The sequence below is a fragment of the Monomorium pharaonis genome, chromosome 11, assembly GCF_013373865.1.
Source record: "Monomorium pharaonis isolate MP-MQ-018 chromosome 11, ASM1337386v2, whole genome shotgun sequence".
NCBI lineage: Eukaryota > Metazoa > Arthropoda > Insecta > Hymenoptera > Formicidae > Monomorium > Monomorium pharaonis.
Genome location: NC_050477.1, coordinates 5,230,928 through 5,256,381, shown reverse-complemented (window position 1 = coordinate 5,256,381; position 25,454 = coordinate 5,230,928). Strand labels below are relative to the sequence as shown.

At 36.9% G+C, this 25,454-nt stretch overlaps 2 protein-coding genes across 3 annotated transcripts in view; one reads left to right on the top strand and one right to left on the bottom strand.

Moving 5' to 3' along the window:
* LOC105832008 (matrix metalloproteinase-2) overlaps window positions 1-25,454 on the bottom strand; it is a 171,078-nt gene that overhangs the window by 12,241 nt on the left and 133,383 nt on the right. For both annotated transcript variants that reach the window (XM_036294032.1, XM_028191439.2), the window contains exons 5-7: window positions 22,835-22,981; window positions 22,165-22,307; window positions 14,485-14,643 (exon numbers count right to left, since the gene is read on the bottom strand). In XM_036294032.1, coding sequence (XP_036149925.1) covers window positions 14,485-14,643; window positions 22,165-22,307; window positions 22,835-22,981 — 449 coding nt within the window. The remainder of the gene's footprint in view (window positions 1-14,484; window positions 14,644-22,164; window positions 22,308-22,834; window positions 22,982-25,454) is intronic.
* On the top strand, window positions 7,145-10,695 carry LOC105832010. Its single transcript, XM_012672580.3, has 3 exons — window positions 7,145-7,537; window positions 8,647-8,931; window positions 9,245-10,695. The coding sequence occupies exons 1-3, from the start codon at window positions 7,476-7,478 to the stop codon at window positions 9,519-9,521; spliced, it is 624 nt and encodes a 207-aa protein (XP_012528034.1). The 5' UTR covers window positions 7,145-7,475; the 3' UTR covers window positions 9,522-10,695.

The window sequence follows — 25,454 nt, the reverse complement described above, 5'->3', positions numbered from 1 at the left end:
ACATACACAGAAAAAAAGTAATATAGTCAATAACATATGTAATTGCGGGCTGCCAACTACATAAAATACTCAATACAATAATAATATTTACTGTTAATGCAAGTACAATGTTGATACTGCAGTAGCATATATTATTGTATTAAGTATATCTGTAGTTGGCAGCCCGCAACTACATATCTTATTGGATATATTGCATTTTTTTAGTGTAAAAATATTTAGACGCATTTTCATTACGTTTAAGAAAATATTCTGTAATTTACGTTATTAATATATGTCTTTTACTTAGTTAACGTTTATATAAAATTTTTTACTTAAATTTACAACGATATATATATATATATATATATATATATATATATATGACTACCTTAGATTCCTGATCGCTAATCTAACGGATGCGCAATCAACGGAATCGTTGCTGAGCACCAAACGAGAAGCTCGCTTCAAATGAGAAGCAGAGGAATATCCCAAAGAGCGGAGATGAAAATGGAGATGGAAGCCTCGGGCCGTCCAGATCGATAGATCATATAGCCCTCCCGTCAAATAGAGCAATCAAGAGGAAAAGAGAAAAAGAGCAGGAATGAAAAAGAGAGAGAGAGAATTGTTGCGGTTTGCGGAGGATTGTTTGCCACGAGAAAACTGTTGTAGATCGGGCGCGTGATTTATGAAGGCTTGATGAAGCGGTGAAAATATTTGTTTTCGCGATTTTGTCGATATTTCACTCGTAAATCGATTCCATGAAATCGCACGGGTTTAACTCCTTGGAGACACATGATTGTGAATACTGAATGCGTTCCTAGCGAAAAATATTCCTGGAGAAAGACATTTTTCCCCGAAAATATTCCACCGTTCGATTAAGCCATTGATCATTACCGCATTATTTACCGCGTAAATGATAATCATCCACTTACGCCGTGCTTTTGTAACGTACTTGCACCCGAAATTCGAGTGCTTTCGTATTTATTTTTGTTTCGTGACGGGAGTTTGTTTGTTAACAATTTTCCATACAGCGATGTTATCCCATTGACATTTCGCGTTTTCTATTTCGCATCGTATTTCCAATTTCTGAAAAACAATATTTTGTTTATATATATATATGTCGTAATCGCAGGAACGTGCTGAATAAATATTTTTGTCACTAACAGAATTTAACTTTTATTGTTTCAATAAAAAATTATTAAAAATTGTGACGTGAACCAATTTACCTTTTATGAATTAGATTTTCCCTTTCCGCGCATGTCCGCTCTGAGTAACCTGACAATACAGAATTTATCCTTGGTATCAAACTTTGATTTAAGACTAAAGTACCCAAACTTATCTGACATCAAAGCAACCCCATAACAGGCTTAACAAACAGATCCAATTTATGGAACAAAGGAGATATATTGCAGCGGGAAAACAGCTGCGAGGAGCATACCAACTAGCAGGGAAGTGACGTAAATTTTCGCGAGGGAGTGTTAGAGGTGACCGGAAGTTAAACACCTAAGGAAGCCTGAGAACTTAAGTCTCTCTTGTGTTAAACAACCTAAGAATCCTACTGCAACCGATGCCTAACGTATTTTTATTTGCAAATGTAACACTTTCTTGTACTGTTATGTATACTTTCAACAACCCTCAAAAACACGAGGGTATTTAAATCATAATTATAATTAAATAGATTGATAAATTACACGACTAAAAAATATCACGTAATTTAATCCTATTATTTCAGAAAATTGTGTCATCCAAACTTATAGCACCTTTACCTCCTCTACTTATTTTATCAAAAATACAAAAAAGAAAAGACTTCTTTCTGCCAGTCTCTCAAGAAGTGTTAATAAAATAGAGAAAAGAGTAGAAGTAGACGAGATAAAACATTAAACACGACCTTGCGAAGAATGAGAGACACATAGCTCCGTGTTACCATCGAGTCCATCGGCGTGATGTACGCCATCGACACGCACACTTCCCGCCCATAAACCACCGACCGAACCATCGCAATTCCGCCCGCGAAACCCCGTACCAACAACCTTTGCCCGCGTGCCTGGAATAAACCATTACCGTAGTACGGTTTGAATCCGTTTCTCGATTTTAACCTCCGCGTCACAAACTTCGACCGTATTTCGCACCTCCAGAACGAATGTTTCCTTCGACCTTATAGTAAGGTAATACACCCTCTTTTATTCCCTTTCCTCTTTCCAAGCACAAAAATTTCTCACTTCAAGAAATTCTAGTTTCACTTTATTTCAATTCAGAAATGCAAATACGCTATTTTTTTTTAATCAAGCTCAAATTGTTAACATTTTAGATAAATTCAAATCACAATTTTACAAGAGTTTTGGACAATTTAAATGAATTCATATAAATCTTTATTGTATTAAGATTGAAAACAAAATAATAAAACTGCAATAAATATAAAATTAAATTTAGATAATTCTTGAAAGGAAAAATTCATGTTTCTATAAATGTTAAATTAAATCTTATTTATTTTCCCTCTAAAAATCCATCAAATAAAACGTTTTTCTGGACAGAAAAAACCAAGAGATCAATAACTGCAGGTGAAATTTCCTCGTTCGTTTTTACAGTGCAGTAAAGTTCTCGGTTCAGATTGTTGTTGTTGTTGTTGTTGTTGCAGCAGCTGGAGTAGGAGAAATTATCTCGTGTTCAACAACAGAGTTTTTCGCTTTCAAGCGCCTATCGCCAACACAACGCCGGCCTGTACACGGCTATCGTCAAAGTTTGCAGATTTCCGACTAACTTCTTTCCGCCTACGCCGCAGCTCGGTCTCCTCATTCTCTTTTTTTGTTCGGGATACCTCGGGCTTCGAGAGGGCGAGATTAAGAAGTCCGTTGGGGAAAGTCCTGAGAGCTCGCAACGAACATAGATTACCGCGCTCGATTGCATCAAAATAAAGAATCGCGATGTGCGGGAAATAAAAAAAAAAAGAGAAATGCTTGAGCTAATCGCGAGATGTATCGATAAGTATAATTGACCGATCGAAAAGAAACATTCCGCGTTCGCCGACGTTGCGTTATTTATTAGCGCTAACTTTTATTACTGTTTGCACTTACGAAATTAAACTGCAAACGACGTCTCAACGAAATACTACTACTCTCTCGCTCTCTCTCTCTCTCTCTCTCTCTTTCCCTTTAATATTAGAGATAAATGGCGTATTAACGTAATTAAGTCATGCTCTTATTGTTTTTGAGCACAGTATTTTGAACACGATATTATCGTTGAACATTAATAAAATTGAACAATTTTTATTTTGCACAAAACAAATAACAATTTTCTAACTTGTTAAAAAGCGTTCAATACCCTTTTATAAATTGACATTATTAAATATTAAATTCCATATTTTTGCATCATGTTACAAATGTGAATTTAAGTTCTTTTTTAAAGATTTCAGTGACAACAAATATACATTTTACCGTCACGTAATTAAAGCGCTTTTTTTAAGGAGTAAAAATTATTATAGTTTCTGTGGCATCAAAAATAAGAATCCCTGCATTTGAGTGTAACGGAGCCACGTAGCACAAAAAAAAATGTTAGACGAGAGCCACTCAGATGGGTTAACGAGGCAGTTTCGCCGGGACGGCGACGCGGGAGGAACGATAATTGAAGGATCCAAATGATACTTTGATGACCGCATCCCTCTCGCAGGTTTCCTCTCGTGGGAGCTTTTTTATTGGACCTGTTTCTTCAACGTGCACCCCCACGGAAACGTATTTGTCTTTCTTCTTCTTGCAGGCAGTGAATTGCTCTAGCGATGGTAATAAACCGAGAGAGAGAGAGGAAGAGAGAGAGAGAGAGAGAGAGAGAGAGAGAGAAAGAGAGGAGAAGAGAAATAAAGCAGAATAAGGTTTATTGCACGCTCCGGAAACAGTTCTTTTGCGGAATATAAAAACTAAACAATATGGAAATGAAGAAAGTAATAATAAAGCGAAAAATATAGAAATGTAATACATGAGAAATCCACTTGTCATTAAAGAAACAAGATAACTATTAAAAAATAACATGATTGTAAAAATAAAAATAAAGGAAGTAAAAACAATTAAAATTGAGAGAAACAAAATTTTATACAACAATTAAAATGTGTATGTATATGTATGTGCGTGTTCAAAATATATTAATATTTAAAATATCATTAATATTTAAGATTGTAAAAGCAATTATTGTTAAATTGTTAATAAAAACTGGGCATATCAGTAAACGATAGATACATAACGAAATACAATTGCAAGCGAGTAAATTCGATGAAATTATAACGTCAAAAAGAGAAAATAAGCAAACAATTTTTTTTTACAACAACTTTTTTTATCTTTCTCTACACAGATTCTCGCAGAAATTTTTAAAGCACGCACGATTTCATTATTACAATACGATAGAGCAATCGCTGAAAAGGAGAATCAATCGTAGCCGATACATAAGGCTACAATTACGGTTCGTTTGTGCTGATTGAGAACGTATTTTTCTTCACGCATAGAAAAAGTAGAAAGAAAAAAAAAGCGGATGTACTTTTTGGGGAAACAGGCGGCTCGCATTTCCGTGTAATCCGATGGAAAAGAGAATGAAGCCCGAGGGAGAAACTACTTGCCTTCATCCCTCGAAGACGACGAAACGACCGAGTGTCGGAAACATCCGCTCGGTGGTTCAGAAGAAGAAAGAAGGGATGATACAAAGGCGACGATGCGACGAACGAAGAGCGAAGGGGAAAATTCAGGCGCGAGTTTCATTGCGACGGGAATACAAGCAGAAGGTGTAAACGGAGGGCTCCGTGGAAAACACGGCTCTGCGTTTCTCGAGGAAGTATATAGTCGTGAAGTCCTTTAAACAAATGTTACAACTGGCGGATTTACTAGGTAAATTATAATTAAATTATAATTATCAATAAATTATATAATTATTAATTCTTTTAAGTAATTAATAAAGATTTCAATATATATATAATTTTAAAATTATATATATATACATATATATATATATATATATATATAATTTATATATACATATACATATATAAATTATATATATATATATGTATATAATATATATGCAAAATTTAAAGACTACAATTCCAAATTTTTTACCGTTTATATTACTTGTGTAGAATACGCTTTTATATAATTCTAAGAATACAGTTGCAGTAATATAAATAATACTTTCATTTTTTTCCATAAATATTAGTCTAAAAAAGTTGCTAGAGATAATTACTATGATTGTTCTAATAACATAAAATTTGTTTTTAAAAATAAATCTTATTTTTAAAACTATTTCAATATGTCTTTCTTCTTTGTTGCTAGAAATTTCGTGGCAAAAAACAATTTTAGCTTATCACCAAACGTATAAACACACACAACAGGAAACTCATGGCTTTTTTTGTTTACTATTGTCGTGGCAGCTTTGTTTGTCGTATAAAGACTATAGTGTAGTACACAGAGTGTAGTGACGGCAGTACTGCCGCAAAAAACGTTTATAATTTTAATGACATTTTCGATTTTTTCTCTCAATTTTGCTTTCGTATGGGCTACAATTCGACGGTGTCTTGCAACATCTATCTGCCAATGCTGCATTGCAAGTTTCTACTGGATGCATAAAAATTTCAGCTTTCATACATTCTCTATGTCAGCTGCTTGCATTATTCATAACTAAAAGACATGCAAAAAATATTACAATTTCTATTACGTCATTTATCATTAATGATTTCAATTTTAAAATAAGCAATCGTTCCCTTTTCTCACTTGATATTAATGCTTTCAAAATAAAACAATCGTTTCGGCGAACGAAGTTGCAGGTTCGTTGGACATGCCAAACTTTCGGCATTTATTACGATTCGCGCTGTGATTTTGTTCGATCGGAGAAATCGGCGAAATAGTGGGACACTACCGTCGCGCGAAACGTGTCAGCTGTGCATTACTATGCGCGTAAGCGCGACCTATCCCACTTCTCTCCATCCCTCCACCCTCTCTCGCGCGCACGCAATGCCTCATTCATAAATCGAACGTGCGCGCGTAATTTTGCTGATCCTATTAGAACCTCGATTTCGATTGCGCATTGTGTAGAAAAATTTAATGTCTCTTCAAACAATTTTGGAATCGTAACTGGAGCATGGAGGAAAACTGAGCACGTCGGATTAGAAGTTACTGCAGTGTGGAAGAGGTAGAACCTTTCTTCTCACTTCAGAGGTAGAAACTTCCTCTTTCTCTCTCTCTCTCTCTCTCTCTCTCTCTCTCTCTCTTTCTCGAGTTGCAAAGCTCACTTGTAATTTCTGCCTTGCTTTTGTCCGCCAAGAATAGAAAACACTTTCCGTTTATAATTTTAGAAGGCAGGCAGTCGCGATTCTCCGCATAACGATTGTAACGTAAAACGCCATTGGTTTCAGCAACAGTATTCGCTATTCCCCTCCCCCTTTTCTCATTTATTTCGTTTATTATTGTATCACTCCGCACGTGCAACACCATGTCATATTTTGCTGCGTTGCGCGCAAATATTGAAACCGTAAACAATGGGAACGAAAGCGAAGCGCGAACGAGTTGTAGCCAAAATCAAAACGGTAGGGCACGCAGGATTTTCATGCACGCAATCGCGTTCAATTTTAAAATTCCTTTCGCATAGCTCGCAGTTCCCGTGTCCTGGCGGTATATATCTTTCTGAATCTAAATTCACGTGAGGCGCGAGCATAGCCCGCCGTAAATATTTCACGTGACGCACGTATCGCGTATTTTATTACCCCTGCACATCACAAAAGTTACCGGCAACCAATTTTTATTCCCGCGCGGAACTATCGCGCACTTTATGGCTGCAAAAATGAGCGATCCGCCAGAAAATCCGTTTTTGCCGCTTCGCGGGTGGGATTTCAAAACAGATTGCATCCGTTTCCGAAGTACTACACGAATAGAATGAACTCGCTTTCCTTCTGCGTTGCATAAAACTGAAGTAACCTATCTTTTGCGATTTTATATTATTCCAACCCTTTATCTCTATTAATAATTCTAATAACAAATGTAATAACAATTCATTAATTAAAAATATTAGTTAAAATTTAACGAAAATTAGACAATATTTTTTTATAAACCCAATAATTAATTTTTAAGTAAGTTTCATTAAAAAATGTATAAGAGTTCAACGATTTACAATTAAATATTTACAATTTTCATTTAATTAATTTATATATTTTATGTCTGTTTATACACACTTAAAATTAAAATCAATTTTTCCCTCCTCTTTTCCTATCTTTCTCTTTCCTCATCCTTAAAGTCGAGATCCCCTTATTCGTAATATCGCGCCAATTTCCACCACCACGATGCCATGTTCCAACATGTCGGTTGCAGTAGCAGCGGGCTGCGACCAATTGTGTCAGTGCGAGACGAGGACGACGCGTATCGAGACCCTCTCGGTCCTCTCGCTTTAGTACAATCGTCAGTCCGCTTTCATGACTCAAACCGCGCATCAATCGTGGAAACGACATTGTGCGTCACGAGAGCTTCGAAATAGCGATGAGTTGCTACGTCTGCGAACAACGACGCTCCGAAGGCGCGCAGGAGATACCATCTGACGTGTAAGAATTAAGCATGGCGCATGCGTGCACGCACACACGGGCGCACGTAGGTGTGTGCGATGTATACTGTGTGTATGCAATGGCGCGCGTGCGTATGTGTGTGTGTGTATGCGTTTGATACGCGCCTGCGTTATAATGACGTACCTCGATAGGTATAATCCGGCAAGATATCTTGATGTGTCCAGACGGATCAATAACAATACAAATTTTGTAAGACAATATTCAAACTGCTTTTGTCAGCTTCATTATGATAAAGATAAACAATAAAGAGATAAAAAAGAAAAAGAGAGAAGGAACATCAACGATGATTATGACTGGAGTTATCAGAGATGGCGCGGTAGTAGGTTTTTCAGTGATAGTTCGAGATCATAAACTGTTGACTCTTCGGAACAACTTTTCGATTGAATTTAGATTAAACGGCGATTAATTTATCGAAATCAATATCTATACTATTTTGCTAACATGATAAAAATAATAATTCTTTTTTTTTCTGTTTAATGAAAAGAAAGATTCTTAATAAGAATTTTACAGCGATTCTGATGGTTAATCTGTTAAGGGTCGATTTTCCCATCTTTTTGATAAACTTATCTACCAGGTAAGCATGTGTCTATCTTCTTTTTCTTTCTTAAATAAATAAAGACAAACATATATTTACCTGATAGGTAAATTTACCAAGAAGTTGGAACAACCGACCCTAAGTTAATCGGAGTTCGATTTACTCTTAAATATCGAATCAATCAAAGAACTTATTGTTCACAAACCTATTTGTTTGTTTTTTCTAAATAAAAATATACTTTAATTATTTGAAATTAATAAACATTGCTTTCAAAGGAAAAGGCAAAAAGGAGCAAAAATTATTATTTTTTTGTTTATTGCTTTAATTATTCAATTAATTGTTATGAAAAATTTTAATTGGTTTATAATTTCTATTTTTTAAACATTGCACGTTCAAATACGATCCAAATAATTATTCATTGCTCCTCGTTTATAAATCTACGTGTAGAATCGTTTATTATAATGACGCGTAGACAAATCTAAAGAATGTAAAAAAAAAACACTTAAAAAATATAAAACCGATGGTTTTTACATTATTACTCTCTGATTCTCAGATCTATAGAGGACGAGGATCACTTGAAGAAGTGTTTTGAGGCGATCGGCAAGGCTCACGAAGAGGTGCTCACTCAATTGTCATTATGCTCGCATCATTTCTCGCAAGCTTGTTCCGCAGGCTTGATTCTGACGAACAATGCCGCTCCTACTTTGGCACCAACTTCCTCTGACTCGATCGCGAAAGCCGCAGAAGTGGATCGATCGTCACCGCAGAGGGAGTCAGACAGCGAACAATCTCCCTCGCCATTATCACCGTTCCCGATCAGGCGACCGATCATCACGAGGTAAAGAATAATTAATTAAAATAAATGTTCGCCAAGTTGCAATCAATATATTAACACAATTCAAATAAACAGTTTCCTAGAACCTTCTTATGTTTAAGATACGCGTCTCCTAAATTTGTATTTCAATTAGGGCTTATTAAAAAAAAGAATACACGAAAAAAATTGCGGAATTGTAATTCGCATTTAATTTCTGGTGAAATTAATTAAGCGATCTGATGACTAATCTCTCTCGCACCCCATATCTTAATCGTACTAATTTAGCTTTGAGATTTCCCGGTATCGTACGCAACTAACACGCTGCTTTTTTTTCAAGGGGACGGCGCACTCGCATGTTGCCGCAGGAAGAAGTGGAAATACAGCCGTTCAAGCACGTACGTTACCTTAAGAGCGTCAACTGGGACGAGATCTCGAAAGTACCAGGAGAGGCGAAGATTGTCTGGGAGGTAGCAATGGAGGAGCTCAAGGAGAACAACGATAAGATAAAACATCTCCAGGCGCAGGTCCACCAGCTTAGTGCAATCGTTCAAAAACTCAAAAACACGTTGAAAACACAAAAGAAGACAGAGACTACTGCCAACGATTTCTCCTAAATTTTTAAGTACATTTATACGTTTGTATAATAAATTTTGCGGCAAAATATTTTTTTAGCTTAAGTTTTTCACGTTTTGTAAATGATAATGTCCTTTAAGTTTTTTAAATAATATTGTCACGTAAAATTAATGAAAGTACAAATAAGTATCAATAAAATGTCTTGCAATTTTCTTTAATATACGATTTTTAATCGTTTGCGAGTGACTGCGAATGAAATTCTTTCTTCTGACGGTAAAAATTTTAAAATTATATCTACAATAAATATTTTACGAGATCATAATCTTTGTAAGCCACTTTAATGTTTGTTAAACATTACGACATTTTCTATTTCGTATTTAATTTATTTATTTGCAACACGAGACATTCAAACGGTAGCGGAAACACCGCAATTACGCCGCGAATAAGATCCGTCCTCCTTTCCTCTCATTATGGCGAACGAGACTAAGCTGATTCCCGCTGTCGTGCTGTTTGCATTCGACAATGCGACTATACGAGCAGAGAAACGCGCCCTAGCAAAAGCAAATGCGTTCGTCGATGGCGGATCCTTTTACAGAAGACAAATGCGAGCGAGTCTTCGTTCGCATTCACGTCCTCTCCTCCCCCCGTAACAGTGGTACGTGGCGCACGTAATACGTTTACCACCGACAGCAATCGTGGAGAATGTGCGGGATGAAACGGGAGGTAAACTAGAAATGGGAGGTTACCAGGCGAAAAACGGAGAGCGATGCGCCAGCGAGAGCGAAAAGACAAAAGCAGTGGTAAAGCCGTTTTATTCGTTATATTCGTCATTTTCGGGTGAAGCTACGTACTTGATTAAAAGATAATACTGATAAAATAATAGCAAAAGCTAAAATAATAGTATCTGTGTTGAGCTGGCACCACGTGAAAGATTCTAAAGTGAAAATAATATACATATATATATAGAATAATATCATTAAGTATTATTAAAAATTTTAATGTTAAGATTTAATTAAACTCAAGTTAGAAGCGTTTCTCTGCTCGTATTGTCGAATGTAAACAGCACGATAGCGGGAATCAGCTTAGTTTCGTTCTAAGCACTTTTTAAATTAAAATAAATATTTGCATCGCACGATAACTAAATAATCACATAACTTTACGTAAATAAATTTGGTAATTTAACTTTTCTCGATATTATTCCATGATAAAAAAAAACTATCTTGAAAATCGATTAATGAAACTTTCGTGTTTCTGATACTAAATAACGTTTCTCGAACGTTAAGTAAAAATCGTCTTTCCGCCACGTTAACTCGCCTCTCTCGGTACGGAATTTCCGAGATTGCAGCGCAATGCGAAACAAGCAAGCGCGCGGAAGATCAAGGCAAGAAAAGGATAACGCTGATAGACAGATGGAAAATAACAGGCGGTAGGGAAGGCACAGCACGGGGGAGCGGGGGAGGATTGCGGGAGGATCGAAATGCATTCGCGATCCCCCGGAGAACCACCTCGGCAAAGCTCTACCGCAGTACACTAAATCACCATCCCCCGGCGGGTACACAGCCCGTATAACCCCGCGGGACGACGGGGGATGAGTGGTGCGCGTGAGCCCGGTCATTCTTTATATTTTATTCACGTTTCATTTCATCCCTGCGGCCTCTATGTACCTACGTACGTAGCCGAAAAAGAGCGGACGCGGCCCGTAACGAGAGCGACAGTGCATCTCGTCGTGCGAGATGCAGTCTCGCGTGCAACCACAGATAGGTATGCAATGTGCGATGATGTACCACCGTGATTCTTGTGACCTTGTTCTTTAAGAAGGCAGACTGATTGAAATGTCGATAACTTCTCTTTGAAGAAACAGTGATAATTTCTACAATAATTTATTTTCATATCTAATGTGCAATTAAACCTGAGTATAAATTATTAAGGATTACATGAGGTAATTATAAATAATGAAATTGTATACATTCACATCGCTTATATTGTTACACAATTAAAACAAAATTCTATATCATAAATATAGAATTGTTTTTTAATTGTGTAACAATATAAGCAAAAATGTTAAGATGATTTATAGTTAAAATGCAAGAGATATTATATTAGTAATTTGTTGTAGCGGTTATAACATAATATTTATATGTATATAAGACGATTATAAAAATAGAGAAACGGGGTCGGTGTTCTACATTACACGCGAAAATTGAGAAATATCTCAAGAATCCGCGATAAAGATCGCGAACAATAAAAGTAATAACGTAAACTCGGAAAGAAAAGCATATAACATTTAGAAAATCACATAAAACTTTCTATAAAATTTATCTCAAAGAGGATATCACACGAAGGACGAAAAACGTAGAACAAAACGTGCCTGTCGCTTCGGCCAAGGAAACAGGATGTATGTTTCACCGCACGTATCACATATCTGCGTTTTTGTTCTATAACATTGCGTCATAAAGTCAGTAAAGATGGATCGAAAGCTTCCCTCTATTTCCAACGTCGCAACAAGCCGGAAACTCGTCCGTCCTTTCAACAATTTTATTCCAACAATATAATGTATCATTTTCATCTGTCGATCTTAGTGGCAGCTTTAAGCTTGCAGCAAAAAGTTTGGCTGTATGTCGCAGAGAAAAACTCATTTACGTTTTTAACTTTCATTACACTCGAGCAATTTAATATTGACAGACAAATAAAGAATTATTTCATTTATCGTACATTTATTTATTCAGTAATCTTGATATGTATTTGTAATAGTATATGAGATAATAAGCTTGATATTTAGACTGAAATCCGAGAAACTCGCAAACAAAGGAATTTCCCCTTGATGATTATTTATTCTGTGACGCGCAGAGAATACTCGCGAACAATAGTTCTTTTTGCGCGCGTTTACTTTTAGTTTACGCGCTTTCGAGAAACCCTACATTTTTCAGGGTTTTCACGCCTCACAGGTGTGCATTAAACGTCATAGGACTGCTCACAATGAAATATTTGGCGAGCGCAATTGCGTTTCGCTTCTGCACCGGCTGACTATCGAACGAGTTTGCTACTGAAAGGCCAACTTTACCCCGTCGCCGGACTATAAAGTGCCCTATCTACTGCGAGACTGTACCGCGAGATATAGATCCTTGCCCGAAATTCAAATTTCCGATGTTGCCGGCGCACCAGTGCCCGTAATCTCGATTAAGGGGTGTCTCAACCTCGACCTGCCCTCTCCGCTTTCGCGCGACTTTAAAGTGTACCTCATATATTTCGTAAATTCAGATTAAATTCCTCGTTAATAGAGATTTATAAAGGAGAATAATTTCAAAAGAGACGTGATTTTCTATATTTACAATGTTAAACAAATATTTAGGAACTTATTGTACCGACATGTTCGACACCCTGTATAGCGGACTGCAGATTTCTCCGTGCAGTTTAGCTGGGTGAATATAACTAAGCTGTTTCCTATGACTGCGCGATTAAACCAATCTCGACATGCTCAAGTTGTGATTCCGTTATACGGGCAAAATCATGCGGGTAATTCCAACAATAATGGGAGTAATTTTAGTATAAGCAAAACAGTCAAGATTGCTATCGATTACTACATGCATATCCACTTTGAAATTTTCTTTATATCTACTTACAGATCAAATTATATATATATATATATAAAATAAATCTTAAATAATATCTATTTGTTTTACTTTGTTTAACTTTACCTAATTTTCCAAAGTGTGTATATAGTTAGTATTAATATTTTTAAATAACCCTAGAATTGATCATTTTTCTTTTTTCAATTCTTTTGCATACATACAAATATACATAATATATTTTAAAAATGTATGAATATAATAAAAATAATGATGCAAATAACATCAAAATTAATTTTCACTGATCGAGAATAGGAAATCACTAAACTGGCACTTTTGGCGGTTCTGATGTTAAATATCTCTGAAATTTATTTAATTTCGGATTAAGTTGTTTAATCCCTTTCGGCTGGGGGAAGTTCTTTTCTTAAATTTAAGTGGCGAATTTATATCATCCATTACAAGCCCTATCTTAGCCAAATTACTCTGTACGTGCCCCCTATGCCCTCGCTGGACTCGCCGGCTCATAAAGAGCAAACAACTTTTCTAATATACTCGATTGCCGGCCGACACGCCAAGCGTTATGTCGCGCGTTACGAGCTGAGCCAACTGCAACGGTATCGCCTTAATGCTCATGGTTGCCTCGACGGCGTGCTCGAAATTCCGAAATTGAAACACTGCACGCTCACCCGCCCGCCTACCGCCACGATCCCACGCTGATAACGCGCGCTATAAATCTCACCTCGTACTACATCGCCGTTCACCGAAAGTTTTACGATCGAGATAAACCGCTCGCACATCCCGCTCGCTCGATTCACACTGCGTGAATACAAAGAAAATTCGAAGAACCTGCGACGCGATCAGTTTCCCTGTTTGCTTTAATTTGCAATAATTAACGTATAGTAAAATTAATGTAGCACCAATACTTGAATCTTTTTAGAGCTCTTTTATAACGATTTTTTTTATGATTACAATTTATCATTATAATTCCTTATAATTATGTTATCACTTTTGATAATTCTGACCTCTTTGTTTATTCCAAATATCATAATTAAATTTTATTTTATTAAATTAATGATAGCATTAAAGCTAGGTAATGTTTCGTATTAACATATTATTTTCTCGCATTCAATTTTAAATTTATAAGAATATATAATTTTTTTTTTTAAATATTATCTTATATTATATTTAATTTTTATTACAATTCCAATAGCTCTCTAGTACTCGGATGACTTGCGCAACTCAAATTCAATCTTAACTTGAATAAATAAATTATGCAAAAATGTCGACGTTAATGATTCTTTACAGTTTTACGTAAAGCAGAACACGTTCCAAACTCACGAAGGAAATATGTAATATATATTTAAATCCCGCATGTTTAACGATCGAGTATTAACGAGTATTAGAGAGTATCAACGTGTCGAGAAAAGGAGTGACTTACCGTACATCTGCTGAATCCCGTGGCGATCGTCCTCCGGTAGCTCATAGTTGGGGCTCAGTCCTTGATACCAGGGATACATGAGAGCACCTTGGACCGAGCTATGCGCCAGTCCCAGGGAATGACCGAATTCATGAGCGGCCACCGCGAACAAGCTGGTGCCTGGAAGAAGCACGGAAAGTATTCAAAATCAGTGCGCTCGTTTTATCCGCACAGTACACTTCACGTTTTATGTCAACCGCAATACTTGCGCAAGACAAGAGCTGCATATAGATTCGTTATTGGGGAACATTTCTTGATAAAATGCAAATAAAACAACAATAAAAATATATAAATAGATTATAATCTACTATCCCATTTTTCTCTATTTTCTATATATAGAGAAAAATATTTTCCGAAAGATAAAATAATATTTGAAGGTGCAGTTCTTTAAAAATTATTCGATAGCAATATTTATGCAATTGAGTTTCTCTGTATTTTTTTCAAACACTTAGGTGAAATGTTTTTTTTATATAAAATGCTCAAATTTTTATTCTTTATAAAAATTTAGTTGTATCTTTGCTATCTAAGCTATACAACTTAACCTTTATCATTGATAAAGGTTAAATTTTATGACCTCGATATCTTCATCCTTTCCTTTTTATGTCCAATGACACCGAGTCATGGTAAAGAAAAGTGTATCGAAACTTTTTCGCGTTCGAGTGTTCGCGTGCCGAGTTTTCCGGGCAATTGCATCGGGAATTGCCACCGCCGCCGCCGTGGAATCTCCGCCTTCATTTCGTTTCGTTTCGCCGCGATTCGATTCCAACCCGCATCGAGGAACTACTTTTCTAGATATGGGTTAGGATCGTAAAGCGATCACCGATTCCAAGGGCGGTTGCTGTCGCCGGAAAAATTGATAGTATAGCGAATCGTTGCTTGCATTGCCGAGAAGAGAAAATTTTCCACGGTAATTTTGATACTAAAATTTTACAAAAAATCTCAAGCTATAAACTTTGTAAAATTCCATCATTATGAAAAATATAATTATTTGTAAAACTGTTGAATCAAATAAAGAAAAAATCTTTAAGAAAAAATGTAGAATATATATATATATAATTTCTCTTATTTTCTTTGCATATATCCCCCAAAAGTTATATTTAAAAAATTCTGTAAAAATTTAACCCTTAACGTTCACTGTGGGATCTAAAAAACTCCGAGAAAGTTCAACTTCAATTTAAAGTACTACGCAAAAGTTGCATTCGTCGTGCCATAACATTAAACTAACGGACACAACTGAACAATTTTTGTTTTCAAAGTATAACATCTAAAAAAATCTCGTTAAATTTTTAGTTTAAAATATCAAAAATTGTAAAAGTTATAAATTTTTAGTAAAAAGTCATTTTTTCGGGTTTTTCGCTTCTCGAATTTCTTTTCATACTCGACATTAAGTTTTATAAAGAAAATTGCATCTTAAAAAAGAATGTTCATGGATCATCCAGTAATTTTTTCCAGTTAAAACAACGAATACCTTCAATACAGTAAGTGGTTGGGGTCTAAAGGACCCCCCCGTGAACGTTATGAAATTTTCATGAAGTGTGAACGTTATGGGTTAAAATTTATCAGAATTTAGAGTTTTACTTGCGCAAATTCCCATTGTGTTGCGAAGCAAATCCAAAAGCAATAAAAATTTTTTATATTGCTCTTTATAGTTTTTTTTATTTTCACACGTTCGTTCAAGATCCAGTAAAAGTCAATGTAATTTCAAGATACATTCGTTTAAGCGCAGTATAGATATAAGGATCCCACACAGGGGACGTAAAGCGATAAGTATCAAACACATATGAACCTATAAAGGGTGTTTGCGAATTACTGGAGGATACCTATTCGCCACATCCTGTTTCTATCATGCGAGCTTATGAAACGCGAAACGATAAAATCGGACTACAAAAACTTGAAAATAGCTCGAAAACTGCTGGGCGTTTATCGGTTATCGTTGATCCGGCTTACGCACGTTACCCTGGGATTGCGTCAAGAGTTTTACTGAATACCGAAATATTGTTGGGACAATACACGTTACGTCGCAACGGGAAAACTTTCGTTATATTCGACGAGAGACACAATCTCCTCTTCTCGGGTCGCATCGTATTCGTCTCTCGCAAGCTAAATGAGTGGAGAGACGTGACTGAAGATGAGACAACGGGACTTTCGTGTTGCGCAAACTTCTAATGCATGCGAGAAACTTAATGCCCTATACGATATAGCGTTGTTAAAGTTAATTGACAGGCGATCGCGAATAGTAATCAACGAAAGGAAAGCAGTGAAAGACGTTTTTTGCCTCTTTACGAAATGATTTCGTATCGGGATACGTTTTTTATAGATCAGAGAAGATCGGTATTTGATCGTGGATGTTTCGAGGTACACTTGGTTGGGATTTGCCAACTCTGACTGTGGATCCATGATTCTAACCACTCTGACTGACGCGCGAACACTCGAAAACCATTAACCCAAATGATCGTCGTAAGTGGTATCGCCCTACACGCCAACGGTTAATAATTCTCGTTAGGCAAATGCAATTAATGACGCAGCGGCCGTCGCTTTAAATTAACTCTGTCCAAAGGGGGACAGGGAGGGAGAGGAAGAGAAAGAGAAGACAACACACGTTCTGGTTGGAGAACAAATGTAACGATTTGCGAGCGATGTTCAACCGCAGTTACGTCAGTTATGAATTGCTAACGGCGCGTCGCTGATGTCACGTTCCTCTCCCATGAGCGAATTCTGTCGCACTGTCTTCGCAAATAGCGAGAAACTGAGACGCGGCGGTTTGCGAATCACGTTATAGTAATAGAACGTCCCGAGGGGGAAGAGTTCGCTCTACGAAGCATCTATCACTAACAGCAAACGAACGTGTTGCGGCTAATAGTTTCAATTCCCGATTTAATTTCATTTTCCCATTATAACGTATCTCAGAGCACTTTAGTTCTCTTCATGTGTGTGTGTGTGTGTACGTGTGTGTTTCGATTTTTATTTCCAGTAATTGCAACGCCTGAGAGACGCGCGTGGATTTTACAGAATTTTTCGTGAATGCCTTGAATCTCACGAATTCAGAGTCTTCCTCTAAGGACAAAAAAAAAACAGAAAAAGAGAGAGAGAGGAAAAGAAGCGAAGGGAATGCATGCAAAAAAAGCAAAGATCGCAGGGACCTTAATTTCTTTCGGCGAAAGGACGCGCGCGCGTGCTCCGGGATTTTAATCCCTTTACTCCGAAACATCCGCTCCACGGTGGCCGCCAACGGGGAGCTTTAATTCCTTTAGCCGCGTTACATCGATAGCCGCAGAGAGAGAGAGAGAGAGCTCTTCTGGCACAGCCAACGAGAAAACCAACTCCAGTAACTATCTTACCGAAATCAAACTCACCGTTTATCAAGAACTTGTATACGTGCCAGAACCACTATTCGCTTCTTCCTTTTAGCTTTTCTCTTCCGGGCTTTCAAACAACTTGCTATTTTATCTCATCGATTAAAATTTTTCGTACTCTCCATTCCTCTCTTAACTGTAATATTTCTTTAATATTCGATCTTTTAAATCTGCCAACAAAATCAAAGTCCTAATAAGAAGCTTATGGTCAGGATTGAAAAAATAAATTGTACAAGTATGTAAAATATGTTATTTTCAAGTATTTGAAATGGTGTTTCCTTGTATTTACTATTTATAGAAATTAAAACAATTAAGAAAAGAACAGATGTACGTGTTCTGACATCAAACATATTTCATCCAACCTCATCGTATTCGAACAAAATAGTCCAATTGAAGCAACGTCATGTTGACGCCTTGTTGCTAACTAGGCCACCGTAATTAACTGTTTGAGTACGCATACAGCAGTTGATAATGAGAAGAGAGAGAGAGAGAGAATTCTAGTAGTGGTGTTGCAGTAACGTACGGTTATAATTATGCTAATGTGCACTATGAATGCGGCTGGCTGCGCCAGAGAACTAAGTCGGCACAATATTAACAACGCCAATCGGGATGCCGAGCGCCGGGGGATCGGGCCCAAATAATAATCTGCCGCGAGTAATCGCACCGCGGCGAAGCAAGCTCGACTTCCGATAGCGGAACAATAGTCCGATTAATTAATACGGCTAATTAATAGCCGGGACGTGACAGTGATTAAATCAGTCTCTCCCTGACGGGACGAGAAAATTAGCCTGTGGCTTTGCGAAGTGCAAGGAAACCACGTTTACCAGACGCGAAGGGGATTACAGGACGGAGGGACGGACGCGCGTCGTTATCACCGCCGGCGATAAGGCCAACGATGTTGTTAAGAGTTTCGATTAAAGTTTCGCCGAGAGAAAATTCCTCGACTCGTGACTACGAGAACGCGTAAAATGAACTTTAACCACATTAAACGCTTAACGTGCAAGTTAACGTGAGAGTTTCAAGTGTCCGGCTAGGAAAATCTCCCGGGGGGGGGGGGAAGAATTGCGTTTAAAATTGCGAGAAGAAAAAAAAAGTAGAGTTACAAACTCTTCGATAAAAAAACGTTTTTCGGTTCTTCTTTAGCGTCGAACGTTACGAAACGCACTCGCACAGACACATCTCTATTCAATCTGCGTTTCTCGGAGTATTTGTGCTCTTTGCCACCGGGTTTTTCGCAGTAAAAATTTTATCATCTTTTATTTCGTAGTTGAAATTTTTCCGCAAAATTCTGTCGAATTTTGTCTGCAGAAATCACCGTTTGAAATTAACTGAAAAATAAAACTTTAATTGCAAATACACACACACACACACACACACACATCATTATTATTATTATTATTATTATTTACCATTTCTTAAAAAAGTTTAGTATTAAAATTAAGAAATAAATCAAGATGTAAAAGTATGAAAATTATAAACTTGAGAGCTACATTTGTGTGAATCATGATGCTCTGGTAAAGTCGAGGCTTCCAAGACTCGTTTCCCTTCGTTGCAACCAACTTCTCACGTTTCAGCAGTTTTATTTTTTTGTAAAGCGGATTTGTGCGAGCAAATTAGTTCTCGTCGGAGAAAAAAGCTGCTACTTCGAATTGTATTCTGTGATGTTCATTCTCCGTTGCTTGAAACCTTCATGAGATGTAGGGAGTGTGGCGCGGGAAGAAAGTGCAGAAATGTATTATGCAGAACGTTACAACGGCGATGCAGAAATACTCGTGACGGCAGAAACGAGATGACGGACTTTTGTTACGATGCTCGATTTACATGAGGACGAGCTTATCGACTGAAATACTTCGCGCCGTCTTTTCCACCGCGATAAATTGTCAACCGTGTATACAAATTGTCTCTAATTATTCTCTGCTAATTACTCCTCCCGGTAATAAATCAACGGAATAAAACTTACTCAGCGGAAATGAGAAATAATTAAGCGATTGTGACCAAGAACAAAGGTGAGTGCCTCGCCTATTTTAATACAAAACAATAAATCCAGCTCTTTAAAGCTCCGTGTTAATTAATTAATACGTATTAATCCGACATGTATAAATTTCTGTTTACGTACAAAAAGAAAATTGCAAATCTAAATTAATTGTTTGATGAAAAATTTATATTTGCAAAATAGGTATAATAATCCTTTTACTTTGAATTTTTGTGATACATTTGGTATATTCTATGTGTAATATTTAAATATAAAAGCAGATATAATAAACTTGATAAAATCTTCCAATTTAGAAAACAAATTACTTTTAATGGACTATTATTAACAGTATTTCAGTAACGCGTATAATATATATATATTTATTAATATCATATAACGTGTTTGTTAAATACAATATAGAAATACAAGCATAATATTTTAATGATAAATAAAAAATCGCGGATATCAACAGCATATGGCACATAAAGTGCGGAAGCAAACACAAGCTTGCAACATATCTAGAAGCAGACAGCTTTAACTATTGCACTATGGCACGTCGCTTGGTGCAAGTGGCTAACTGTTGCAATTACGAGGTTGTAATCACGAGATTCGCGACGCGAATTACGTAATTAAGCAATTTTGATGGGAGTACAAGGGATGGAGCCTCGCGACTCCATACGAGGAAATTGGCTTCTCTCTCTCTCTCTCTCTCTCTCTCTCCCTCCTCGCCGCCTTTGCCAAGTGTAACATCGTTACGTTGTCTCGATTGTGCGCTAATTAAACGCACACGCGGTGTCAACCCGTTAAGGAAACGCTGTTAATCATTTCAACAGGTTGTCTATCTTTGTCTAAGGTTTATACATTTCTGCTAACTTTTGTCAGAAATCGCCGCTAAATGTATCAATTAACATATCAAAACAAAACGGCCAAAGAAGATAATGCATTATAAAGTTTGACTTACTAAAGAAGAGGAAAACGCGTATAAGACATTCTGTTTAAAATTATTCTTCAAGACAACCTGTAATTTTAAGATTATTTTTATCAATTGTACAAACATGTACACATATATAATGTGTAAACATTTTTCGAAAATATTAAAATAAAACTACGCAAACCTCAACAATTAAAAAAAATTCTTCTGCGACGTTATTTTGTAGATTAAATATTAAATTACCTAGCCATTTGTATAAAAATGCTGTAATTAATTTCGCATAAAGAGAAACTTTTGTTTACATGAGAATAGCCGAGTAAAAATAATGATGCAGTCGCATGTTATTTTTAATGGTTTACTCAAACATATATTTGATAATACATTGCAAATTGGAAAATTCGACATTTACATTTCCGTTGCGTTAAAGGGATATGTGGAATTGGAATCGAATTTTCCATATAAAACCGCGCTATTGATAATTAATATTGGCAAACATATCGTACGCGTGCCGTTGTTTGAAAAGCTCAAGACAAAGCGGTTCTTATAGCATTAAAAGAAAAGAGAAAACACGACTCGAAAGAGTAGATAGGGGAAGCGCGCAAACAATTCTTCGAACACCCACATACGTTGTGCTCGTGAATACCTTTATGTGCTATCCGGCGTTTTATATCGATCCGGCGTTATAACGTCCTGGCTCAATGGAATCGAGAGGGCTGCTTTCTCGGAGCCATCCGGAACCCCCTTTTCCACAGGCGTGACCGCGCCTTGTATCGGATGACCGAGTTGGCGCGTCACCAAAATGCGAATGTATAAGACGATTGCGCGAAAATCAACAGCCCGCGAGATGCTGGGGAAGAAATTCGACGCGGAAACGCTTGAGCTCTGAACATTCGTGTAAACATATAATCAAACTGATGTTTGACCAATTCGCAACGCCCGAAGAATTCGACCGTTTGGGACACGTCGAGCAGACATACTGAGAAGAATTCGAGTAAACAGCTCATTTGTCACGAAAAAAAATTAGAGGAAACAATTTGATATGTAATGGTTATAAAAGAATTGAATTGTGATGACAAGATATACATTTCTGTAAAATATATATCATTTTTCTTATTAATTATTTTTTAGGACTACAATTTTGCCTTATTTAAATAAAGATTTATTTCGGCGATGTAAATTTATATCCCACAAATAAATAAATATTTAAGTGTCTTTCTTTCAGCAGTATATTTTTTAGCTGTAACTTTTGTCTGTCCCTCTTTCTTTCGTCTCTCGTTTGCCGTTTCATCTGAATTTATATACCTTCAATTGTTCGCATGACGAATCTGATTAATTTGAAGCGCAAACCTTTCTTCCGACCACCGAAAAATTTCCGACCTACTTACCCTCCTCATTGCTCTCGTCTTCCAGCAACCATATCTCTTCTTCGTCAAAGTGAGCGTCTCCGCCGCGATCTTTCCCCGGGAAGAACGCGTGCGCCAGGATCTGACCTCTGCCATCGAACGGATATCCGTCCCCGTGATAACCCCTGAATAATCCATGAATATTATTTGGCGTTCTGTCAAACAAAATTATCAGCTGCCATCGAAATTAACATATATATATACACGTATATATATCGCGTGTTTCTGATTTCACATGATTATGTTGCGCAATGCCGTGTTATATTACTATCATGTACACATATATAGTGTAATTTCGGACGTTGGTGCAGCGCTGCTGAATTTCCTTAGTTTGCATTAGAGCTTGAAGGATCAATTTTAACTTATATTATATTCATTTATAATATAATAATAATGGTAATAATAGTTTCAATTTTAATTAATATAATTTTTTGTTAATTATTAATTAATCTATATTAACATAATGTAATAATATAATTAATTTCAATTCCTCTCAATAGCATTTTGTACAAAAAAATTTTGTAATAAAATATCATTCTTGAGTATAATATGCGCATTCTCATCGCCGAGCAAATTTCGATCGCAGAATCCAAAGTACACAAACACATTAAGCAGAATAAATTGATTGAGTTTCAATTTAAATTAAACTCACCGGTGAAAGTAGATCAGGATGTCGGCGCGGTCGCTGTTGATCTCCTGGAAGGTGAGCTTCGAGTTCCTGGCCCAGAGACCGAGGGCCTTGCTCAGTTCTAACCGGACCCCGCCCGTGTCCAGACCGCTGGGCTGCTCGGATCTCAGGCTGCAAGAAAAACGAAGGGAATATTCCCGTGTGAGAGATCAATCGATCGATCCGGCATCGCGCGGGGGACAAGCCGCGGCATAAACGGTAAATATTTACGCAACGCTCGCCAAGACGATCCGCCCAGCTTCGATAAACGCTAAATAAACCTCGCTGATCGATTGTACCCGCACGGTTCAAGTATTTGCCCATTACTGATTACTTGGAACACGCGATCGTCGCGTAAGAGCGGTAGAAATGCGTCAGTGCTCGCAATATTTTAGGACTGTGTCAATATTAAGTTTGATCAATGATCGGGATAATGTCGCTTTAGATTAATCGCTTTAGATTAATCGCACGATGGTATGGCGACTTGGTTATTCAAATTTACATTACAGCGACCTCTGTATGTATTTTAATTTATATAGTGTACGTTGTACAATATTGAAATAATCTCTTAAACTTTAATCACGTGTGTGTGTGTGTGTGTGTGTGTGTGTGTGTGAATTTATACAATAGTCAGAGTACAATTTACTTCACTTTGAAGGACTCGCCAATCCAACTTATATCCTGTCTCTGCAATGTGTAAAACTTTTGTATCTTATTTAACCGTATTTAATTTTAATTAACCCTAATTTAACAATGATTCTCCGCCAGAAAATACAAACTGTTAAATTAATTTCATTAATTTCATAAAGTGCTTGCCCGTTACCTTGTGTTCATAAATAAATTCTGGAAACAATTAAATCTTACTAAGAGCAAAAATCTTTTATCTTTGTTTATTCGCTATCACAATTCTCCCGTTTTAAGTCGTCTTTCCGTGAAACTCCGCAATTATGCTTTGCGTATAAGAAACCGCTGTCTCGCTTTCGGTGTGCTCGCTGTTATTTGCACGAGCTAGGCCACAAGTAAAACAAGCCTCTCTTAAGTTTCTCTCATGACGGCCGCGAGTTCAGTCCGCGAAGGATACGAAAAGTTTCACGACTCGAGATGAATCATCTCCCTTTTTTTCCGTCGATGAGAAATACTCCAAATACACGAAATTACGTGAGCACTCGGCATAAATTAATTAAAAGTACCTCTCTCTTTCTTTCTCTTTCTTTTTTCTCTAAAGTTACGCCACCGCCGACTTCTGTAGAATCCGCGTCAAGACTTCTAGTATCTTTGAAGTACTTTGACATGCAAGCGGAATTAATCATTTCGCGCAATGGCGACTACCGCTGAGTTATTTCTGTAGTCGCGACTGCATAATTACGCTGCGCTTCCTGCACGAAATGTCTGTTTATGTATTATTATATTCGCGCGTTTCTCCTTTATTTATTCGATGTCTTCATGTATGTGTATTATTTACTTAATACTTATAGAAATTCGCAAACGTAAAAAAAAAGTTCTCACACTGTACTTCTTGACATTATTCAAATTTTATTTCATTTTAAATATTTCTTTTCATAATTTATAAATGCATATATATATATAAAACATTAATGTATAATAATTTTGCGAGAAATTCCAAATATTTAATTACTGCTACATATTCTCTTTGCCCTTTTTTATTTTCCTATTTGAATTATCAATTTAATTTTCATACAATTTTCATATAATATTTCTGCTTCAGCATTACCTATTTGTCCGATTTTGTTTACCTGTTTTCTACAACTCATCATTGTCGAAATTATTGAAAATTTATTGAAAATAATTTTTATTTTGTCGCATTACCTTCGTGAAATAAATTTCCTGTCTGCAAATTTATCCTAATTATTCATAATTTTGTCCATTTAATGCCGCTCGCGCATGTCAATATTAAATGTAACGATCCTCGCATTAACTCTCGCCCGACTTCTGATAAAGCGATCCGATTCACGTCAATACGCGCGATTTACGTCGACGGAAAGCCGGCCACGACAATTTACATTATTAACGGCCGCTCGTGGGTAATATCGGAAATGGGAAACGGGGCCCCCGGTAACCATCAACGATGATGATTGCGCGTATCGCCGGGACGCATCATTGCCCGCGTTTACGTGCCTGTTTTATTAAAACGATGAACATATCGCTTAATTAGGTAAACCGATTCGATACTGATCGATGTGTCGGTAGCACTTTTCGAGCGGGCAAGATCAACATTTTCGATGCGAATCGCCCAATATCGTACGACTTCTCACGGTGCGCACCCGTCGGGGGCGAAAATAATAACGCATGCCAAATCTTGCGGCGAACGTACAGGACGACTCGAGCGTAACCTGCGTGTCTCGAAATGTCGAGAGTTCGAATTTCAGAATATAACATGGAATAGTTTGAAAAGTTATTTCTAGCGCGCGCGCAATTTCTGAATACGTTCTAAATTTCAACGTTAGATTTGCATGTACGCGGATATTTCGAAGTTACCCTGCGTTACATATCCTTGGATTCCGGTCTTAAATCTCACAAAATTCTCGTAACCCACATAAAGTTCGCGTGAAGCCGTGAATTCTCCATTGTAATTTTGCGAACGTAT

Coding starts and splice junctions, on each gene's coding strand:
- LOC105832010 (XM_012672580.3), top strand. CDS start 7,476: ATGAGTTGCTACGTCTGCGAACAACGACGCTCCGAAGGCGCGCAGGAG. Junction 7,538..8,646: donor CAGGAGATACCATCTGACGT/GTAAGAATTAAG, acceptor TCTGATTCTCAG/ATCTATAGAGGACGAGGATC. Junction 8,932..9,244: donor AGGCGACCGATCATCACGAG/GTAAAGAATAAT, acceptor TTTTTTTTCAAG/GGGACGGCGCACTCGCATGT.